General features: G+C 42.6%; 1 protein-coding gene across 2 annotated transcripts in view; it reads left to right on the forward strand.

Moving 5' to 3' along the window:
- The window catches only part of LOC147115646 (NACHT, LRR and PYD domains-containing protein 3-like), a 56,897-nt gene extending 54,545 nt beyond the window's left edge, over window positions 1-2,352 (forward strand). The window contains exon 15 of one of the 2 annotated variants that reach the window (XR_015078657.1): window positions 778-862. Coding sequence is in view for 1 of the 2 variants with exons in the window: in XM_085990078.1 (XP_085846204.1) it covers window positions 778-886 (109 nt within the window). In the remaining variant the exon portion in view is untranslated. Of the gene's footprint in view, window positions 1-777 lie in introns of both variants that reach the window. The other variant, XM_085990078.1, reaches the window with a different exon arrangement.
- The last annotated feature ends 6,734 nt before the right edge of the window (window positions 2,353-9,086 follow it).

Consider the following 9,086-nt stretch of genomic DNA (forward strand, 5'->3'; position numbering starts at 1 on the left):
GCGAGCTTATTGAAACATATAAGATTGTGAAGGGGCTTGATCGGGTGGATGTGGTGAGGATGTTCCCAATGATGGGTGAAACTAGAACTAGGGGGCATAATCTTAGAATAAGGGGCTGCTCTTTCAAAACTGAGATGAGGAGAAACTTCTTCACTCAGAGGGTAGTAGGTCTGTGGAATTTGCTGCCCCAGAAAGCTGTGGAAGCTACATCATTAAATAAATTTAAAACAGAAATAGACAGTTTCTTAGAAGTAAAGGGAATTAGGGGTTACGGAGAGCGGGCAGGAAATTGGACATGAACCTATGTTCGGAATGGTCATGGCCCTGTGGGTAACGGAGCGGGCCAAGGGGCCATGTAGCCTGGTTCTGCTCCTACTTGTGTTCTAATTATGTGTTAGATTTCAGGAGATGGTTCTATTCCTGTTCCTGGCTGGGGTGGAGATCACCTTTTACAGAAGGTAAGTACTGTAGAAAATATAGGGACAGTGATCTCCTGGACGAGTTTTGATCGCCTAGATGGGTCGGAGAGGAATTTCCCAGATTGATTTTCTCCCAAGTTGGACATTGGGTTTTTTATCTGGTTTTTCGCCTCTCCCAGGCGATCACATGGGTTTGGGTGGGATGTAGAGTGATAGTAGATTTGAGGTTAGGAACAGATCAGCCATGATCTTATTGAATGGTGGAGCAGGCGCGAGGGGCCGATTGGCCTACTCCTGCTCCTATTTCTTATGTTCTTAAATGAGTAATAACTAATCATATTTCTCATCTATGGTGAAGGGTGGAGAAGAATCGGTTCTCTGCAAATGGATACAAAGCACTAGAGGAACTGAAGAAGAAAAAGAATGATCTCCACATTGTTGTGTCAAAATCAGAAAAGGCTCAATAATGCATTTAAAACTTTCCATGCACCAATATAATGCTCTACATTTTCATAGGAATTACAACGGAAAATGTTATGTGATCAAATTGTAAATTTAAAACCTGTGTGATCATTGCAACTGTGTGATGGCGTGAAATCTGTTTATTTTCTCTGATAGTTGGTTCAGCGAGATTATCCAGCAGGTAGCTGAGCCATAGGGCAGGATTTTCATTCAGGAGTCAGGTTGAAGGCGGGACTACAACTTTTGGGGTTTTAGTCCCGCCTCCATCGATATGTGGCCAATCCACGCGATCTTAACTTGATTGACCTTGTTGAGCCCGCCCAGCGGGCTCAGCAGGCCAATTAAGGGCCACCCGGCAACAGGTGACGTCACAGACTGAAATTTAATCTGTTAAGAGGTTTTGACAGATGAAATATCAGTGTTTGAAAGCTGTTTGAAGCTGTGAAACACTGACAGTCTTACTTCTAACCTGAGTCCTTCTCCACAGACTCAGTTAGAAATCTCTCCTGCACAGAAAGCTGAAGGCTGTCACTTTTGACAGTTCGCAACCATTCTGCTTTCTGTGCCGGTGAGATGAGGGACTCTCGGGACCTAAAGGAAGGAGGTTGAAAAGGTAAAAAAAGTAATTTAAAATTCTTTAATCACTTTAGACACACCAAACACACTTACCTTTGCACTCATGCACACATCACTCACCTGAACACCGACATCTCGACCCCTCCAAGTCCTTCAACCTGACGGCCCCCTCCTCTAACTTGGCGTGGTTTGGAGCCGTCGGGAATCCCACACTTCAACCTTAAAAATAGGGATTAGGCTAAAAACTGCCTGTTAACTACCTGTTAACAGGCAGTTAATTGGCATTAATCCCTTCCTGCCTCAGGTAGGCGGGTCCCAGTGCGGGGCGGGTACCCACCTGCTTTGAAACTGGCATGGAGTTGGGTTTGGGTGTGGGATGGGCTCGGGACCCCTGATTTCGGGATTTTAACCCCCCACACGTGTCCAATCCCGACTCCACGGCCCAATGAAAATCCTGCCCATACAGTTCAGGAAAGACCAAAGTTTAATTCCTGGTGTGTGCTGACCTTGCTGATCTCAACATTTGGCCTCAGTGCCCTGGGTTAGAAAGGGAAAAATTGGCCAGGGTTCCCAATCTTGATCATTATTGAAGGGTTCCTGCTGGAAGTGTGTGTGGGCTCCCTGTCCATAAATCAAGATTTGAGAACGAATAGCTCCCAAAATGGTATCAAAAACTAAATAAATAGGAGGGTGTGCAAGAATATTGTGTAATTGAACAACTAATTTTCTCAACAACTTACATTAACAGCATGAATGAAAAGATTATGGTGTGATGCTTATGTTTGATTACTGAAGGTACAAAATCACATGGGATGGCTAACTGAAGATGGAATGTAATCCTGTAATGATGTTTACTGTTTCAAAATTGAATAAAATCTAAACAAGTTAAAGTGAATCATGTTGGTGCATTTTGAAAACAGACTGTATTGCGTTGCTTGATTTATTTGTTGTATAAGTTGATCAGTGAATAATATGATTAAGTTAATGGAAAAGTTTTCATTCTTTAAAAATGTTAAAAATTAAATTTTGTGTAGGGAGGCATCCTTTACCTGGTTTACGGTAATTTACCTGGTCAGGCAGCCTTTGCCACTGCACTGTGACCAATTCCAATCAGCAGTTTCGAATTGCTAAACCCCCCCCCCCACCCCTCCAGTTCTGACTGGAGGAACTTATAATTAATGATATATTAAAAACGGACAAATGGTCTGGATGCAAGAAAGTCAAATTTTATTAAAACTAAAGAAACTACACTACACGATCAAAGTAATCACGATAAAATTGCTTAACGGGACGGCAGACGGCAAAAACGAGGGATAAATGGCTATAATGTTAATCTTACAATCTTAGCAACATTTCCCTTAAATTACCGCCCCTTTACTTCTCACTAGATTGCCTTGCTAGTGGGTCAGAAGCCTTGCTCACCTGCAGTCCAAAGAGTAAAAGAGACAAAAGGGGCCGAGGATTTCCTGGGCTTAATCTTTATACCCTGGGAGTCCCTGCTGTTTCGCGCCGAAAAAGTCCGTGCGCAATTTCGCGCCGAAAAGTCCGAATACACAAGAGTAGGGCTTTTAACCTCCTCCATTCATACATGGAGACATCACGTAGTAGAGTCAATTTCAGTGAATGGATGTGTGTAAACAACCCATTGTGCTTGCTGTCCGATGATTGGCTGATTCAAACGGGCTACTCCCCAGTGTAAACAAGCAGCTTGTAGGTTACCGGACCCGCCCAATACCACAGGATGACTGACAGCTCGGGCTCCATTCAAACTTACTACAGGGCAGCGCTGAGCTTTTCATATGCTAACAGCCTGTCCTTTTCTGCTGCCTTTTAAAATTCTGTTTCCATGAGGTCTGTTCAGCCATTTTTATGCCCTGGGCAATTTAAACAGTCCAAAACTCAAGAGTACATCTTTTAATAAAATGTACAATCTTAAAGTTTGCGATTTTCACAAAGTTCTTTGATTCCAGTGTCCAAGTGCTGCCTAGCTTACAAGCTTTTTAACGCAGCCTTTTGCGGTTCTGGGTATGTTTTAAAACATTGTCCAACCCAGAGACAATTTAAATCACACAAGTCTTCGTCCACGATGTGGATTAATATTTCCCAATCTTCGGGGGCTGAGGGGATTTTGCGACCCCTACATTGATTGATAGCTTTGTACTGTAAATTCTATTTTAAAATGCATTAAAATTATGTACGTGTGTGTTCTCATCCAATGTTGACATTCTTTGTTAGATGCTCGGAATTACTTCAGTTTTTACTCAGCTATAAGCATCAGTAGCTGCATCATTATCTATCTATTATATATAAAAATTCAGTATGTGAAGCACGTGTTTCATTAAAAACTTATTCTAAGTACCTGTAGTAACTTTCTCTGAACATGGTGCTATGATAGGTAGCTTTAATGTTAAAAGTGTCATGTTTCCTGTGAATCACACAATAGCTGCTATTTTATAGGGAGAGTACAGCACCCTAGGATTGAGCAATCTGGCCAGTAGATGCCCACAAATCATTCAAAACACTTTCAGAAAAGAAAATCCATGCACCATTTTTTTTCTCAGTAATTGAAATTTCTAAATGTCCAAAATAAGGGCTTAAACAAAATCAAAACTTCAAAAAATTACATATTTAACAATAACATGATTAAACATGGAATTATGAGTCCCCATATTCCAGTGTACTTCACCCTCCTGGTCAAGCACTTCTGGGGTGGTAAACCCAGGAAAATTGACCCTTTTGAATCTTGGATCATTTCACCCAATGTTTGCTGCTTATCACTCAGTTAGAAGAAAACCTATTGACAGGGATGCTTAAAATAGATGAACCAAGGAACAGTTAATTTATTAGAAAAAAATTGAGAACATGCCCAGCTATGCAATCAGCTTCATACCATTGAAAGTCAATGCTTTTGAGGGAGATGTTCAACTTTTTAATATTTCATGTTAATGCAGATAATTAGACTTTTGGTGCCTATGGTGGAGTTCCAAATTATGTCAGCAAATAGCTGAATTTTCTGCTATTCAAAGACAAATGGGAGAAAATCCATGTAAACAATACTGCCTTATCAACAGAGTTGTGGCATATGACCACCTCTTGTGTGTTGTGAGGCTTAATTTAGGTGGGATAGAATCACTTAGCTGGGGAGAAGTACTGTTGTACCTGTGGGTGCCAAAGTAAAGCTGTCTGCAATGTCAGTGATCATTTATTTGGCTACGGTATGGGGCACATGTCGTATACTGGATGTTTCATGCAATTAAGTGAATGTGTCATCTATTAGAGCCTACCATAAGACTTTTACTGAGTGTGCAGACATGTCTTCATTGGGGTTAACTTTGGCTACTGGTTACTGCTGCTTGTCTTCTCCTGTCTGCTCCATGGCAAGGTTCTATGCAAATATAAAACATCAGGATCCGCATTTAGGATTTTGATTCCTCATATGCTCCAACTGTGATGCCAAAATGAAGTTTGAAAACTGTCCAGAGTTTTTCCCGTCGCATCCTTCCCGTCAGTTTTCTCTTTCCCTCTGAGTTCTTCAAAAGGTATATTTATAGGTTGAAAGTGAGTTCAGTTAGTCTCATATGTTGTTATAAGTTCTCTTTTCAGGAAAAGTTTGTGTTCTGCATGTTTTCCATGGAGAAGTATATGAATTTACTGGCCCAGAGATGTTCCAGTACAGCTACAACACTGGCATCCACCCGACAATATGGAAAATTGCCCAGGTGTGTCCTGTCCACAAAAAGCAGAACAAATCCAATCTGGCCAATTACTGCCCCATCAGTCTACTCTCAATCATCAGCAAAGTGATGGAAGGTGTCATCGACAGCGCTATTAAGCGAAACTTACTCACTGATAACCTGCTCACAGATGCCCAGTTTACGTTCTGCCAGGACCACTCGGCTCCAGACCTCATTACAGCCTTGGTCCAAACATGGACAAAAGAGCTGAATTCCAGAGTTGAGATGAGAGTGACTGCCCTTGACATCAGGGCAGCTTTTGACCGAGTGTGGCATCAAGGAGCCCTAGTAAAATTGAAGTCAATGGGAATCGGAGAAAACTCTCCACTGGCTGGAGTCATACCTAGCACAAAGGAAGATGGTTGTGGTGATTGAAGGTCAATCATCACAGCCCCAGGACATCGCTGCAGGAGTTCCTCAGGGCAGTGTCCTACGCCCAACCATCCTCAGCTGCTTCATCAATGACCTTTCCTCCATCATAGGGTCAGAAGTGGGGATGTTCGCTGATGATTGCACAGTGTTCAGTGCCATTCACAATTCCTCAGATAATGAAGCAGTCCGTGCCTGCCTTCATCAAGACCTGGACGACATTCAGGCTTAGGCTGATAAGTGGCAAGTAACATTCGCACCACACAAGTGCCAGGCAATGACCATCTCCAACAAGAGAGAGTCTTACCACCGTCCCTTAACACTCAATGGCATTACCATCACCGAATTCCACACCAGCAATATCCTAGGGGTCACCAATGACCAGAAACTTAACTGGGTCATGACTCTCCAAAGTCTTTCCACCATCTATAAGGCACAAGTCAAGAATGTGAAGGATAACTCTCCACTTGCCTGGATGAGTGCAGCTCCAACAACACTCAAGAACCTCGACACCATCTGATGTAGAAAACGACTAGGCACTTGGTCTAAGCGTTAAACAAAGCTTTAATCAACTGTTTTACAACATGGAGGTCTAGTTGTGTCCTTCACTAGTTCCTGTTAAAAATGTCCTGCGCAAGCTGGGCCCATGCCCGAGTATTTATACTCTCCCTGGACAGCGCCACCCGCAGGCCGCTCAGTTGATTCATGTCACCATCCATGACAAAACAGCTCGCAATATTGGCACCCCATCCACCACCTTAAGTATACCATCTACAAGATGCACTGCAACAATTTGCCAAGGCTTCTTCTATAGCACCTCCTAAACCCACAACCTCTACCACCTAGAAGGACATGGGCAGCAGGCACATGGGAACGCCACCACTGGCAAGTTCCCCTCCAAGTCACACACCATCCTGACTTGGAAATATATTTTTAAGTAAGTTAAATAAGTTCCTTTATAGTCACTGTGTCAAAATCTTGGAACTCCCTCCCTAACAGCACTGTGGGAGTACCTTCACCACATGGACTTCAGCAATTCAAGAAGGCGGCTCACCACCACCTTCTCAAGGGCAATTAGGAATGGGCAATAAATGCTGGTCTTGCCAGCAACGCCCACACCCCATGAACAAATAAAAAGGCAGACAAGGTGTTGTGATGTGCATGATGCAGCTGTGCACTACACGTTAGGATATTTGGCAGGTAGCTCCTGTTGTTGCTTGGATGGAATCAGTTCAAGGCAGTAGTTACTTGGCATCAACTAACAGAATCATATCTGGTCTTATAGATGGTTTCTAAGTCTGGTTGCAGGACTATGCACAGTTTTCAGACAGTCTCCTTGGGGAATTATGATCTTGCATGCAAGTTTCTTCAGCTATGTCCAAGTATGATTATCTGGCCCACAGACACAATAAAAGTGGGTCCCAAGTGATCCCCTATGGTGCCATAGGACCTGTCTGCTATACCTCCTCTGATTTTCTTTCTCCTTTTCCAAATGGCTGCAAAAGCAAAGGGAAGGCCAGTGAGATGCCAGCACCTCATCCCTGGTGTAAACAAAGGATTAGATGACGGGTGGGGATGGGTTTGCGCCACATCCCCGATGAGTTTCGCCCTCCCATGTTTTTTACTTACCTGCCTTCAGACACAGGATGGCAATTATGTCATCAGGGCAGGTACACCTGCACGGTTTATGGCCTGCCAGCAAAAGCTGATGGAAGCAAGGATCCAGGGCCAGCTAAGTCTTATTTTCAAAGATTTTTCAAGATTCCTTGAGGGCCAGGAGTGCTTTTGAAAAAAGAACTCAAATTAAAATAAGAAAAGACAGACAGTGCATGCCTCACTTAGCCTCTTTGCCTCATTGTGCCTCATAGCTGGTAGCAAAATCATAAACCTTCTAATTACTATCAACAAAACCTATGTAATAGGGAACTCTGACGACACACAGGATCCTGGGCCAGATGGGGCCCAGTTAAGTGATTGTTTAAATTTTTTCAGCATTTCCTTATGTGCCAGGAAGAGCATGGGTGCTTCTCCCAGCCCCAATAGGAAATCTTTGGCCTCCCCTGTCCAGAGTGAAAATGACCAAAGGAACATAAGAAATTGGATTAGGTGTAGGCCAAAATGTCCCCTGAGCCTGCTGCACCTTCAATAAGATCATGGCTGATCTTCTACCTCCTCTACTTTCCTGCCCTATCCCCATATCCCTTGATTCTCTTAGTGTCCAAAAATCTATCGATCTCAGTCTAGAATATATTCAATGACTGAGCATCTACAGCCCTCTAGGGTAGAGAATTCCAAAGATTCCACCCTCTGAGTGAAGAAATTTCTCCTCACCTCAGCCCAAAATGGCCGACCCCTTATTCTGTGACTGTGACCCCTAGTCCTAGACTCCACAGCCAGCCCCTCAGCATCTACCCTGTCAAGTCCTCTAAGAATTTTATATATTTCAATGAGATCACCTCTCATTCTTCTAAACTCCAGAGAATATAGGCCCATTCTACACAATCTCTCCTCAAAGGACAACCCTCTCATCTCAGGAATCAATATAGTGAACTTTCATTGCACCATCTCTAAGGCAACAGGTAAGGAGAGCAAAACTGTACACAGTACTCCAGGTGTGGACTCAACAAGGCCCTATATAATTGCAGCAAAATTTTCTTACTCGTATACTCCAATCCTCTTGCAATAAGAAAGAAAGAAAGACTTACATTTATATAGCGCCTTTCATGACCACCAGATATCTCAAAGCACTTTACAGCCAATGAAGTAATTTTTTGGAGTGTAGTCATTGTTGTAATGTGGGGAATGCGGCTACCAATTTGCGCAGAGCAAACTCCCACAAACAGCAATATGATAATGACCAGATAATCTGTTTTAACATAGAAACATAGAAGATAGGAGCAGGAGTAGGCCATTCGGCTCTCGAGCCTACTCCGCCATTCAATGAGATCATGGCTGATCATCCAAACTCATTACCCTGTCCCTGCCTTCTCCCCATATCCCTTGGTCCCTTTAGCCTTAAGAAATATATCTAACTCCTTCTTGAATATTGTTCTGGACTTATCACATGCAGATAGCACCCTCTGGTGGTGGTTATTGTGTTAGCAGTGTTAGTATACAGCAGAGGTCAGTTGACCTTTCTTCCTGTTTGACCTCGGAAGTAGTTTCCCAGAAAGAACCTGGCAGAGTAATGGAGAATTCCATGTGAGAATCTCAATCCTGTGTAATCTCATCTCATATGTTAGGCCAGGTGCAATATCTGTGAGTATCTTTGTTTGTTAACATGATAGCAACTTTGTCAGTGTAGTATTTGACAATACTTTGTTTATAAAAGGTTAGTAGTTGGTATTTACAGAAGTCTAGTTCAAATGTTAGTTAGTTATACAATTAGTCTATTCTATTGTTATAAATATGTATATATCTTATGTAATATCTAATGTATAGTACTCAGTTCTATGTACAAAACATACTTTGACTTTGTTTACAGTTTCACAAATTTGTTCAAGTAAAGCTTCAAAACAGCAAACCG

This window comes from Somniosus microcephalus, chromosome 6, assembly GCF_052327205.1.
Source record: "Somniosus microcephalus isolate GS21.2 chromosome 6, FLI_Smic_1.0, whole genome shotgun sequence".
Classification (NCBI taxonomy): Eukaryota; Metazoa; Chordata; class Chondrichthyes; order Squaliformes; family Somniosidae; genus Somniosus; species Somniosus microcephalus.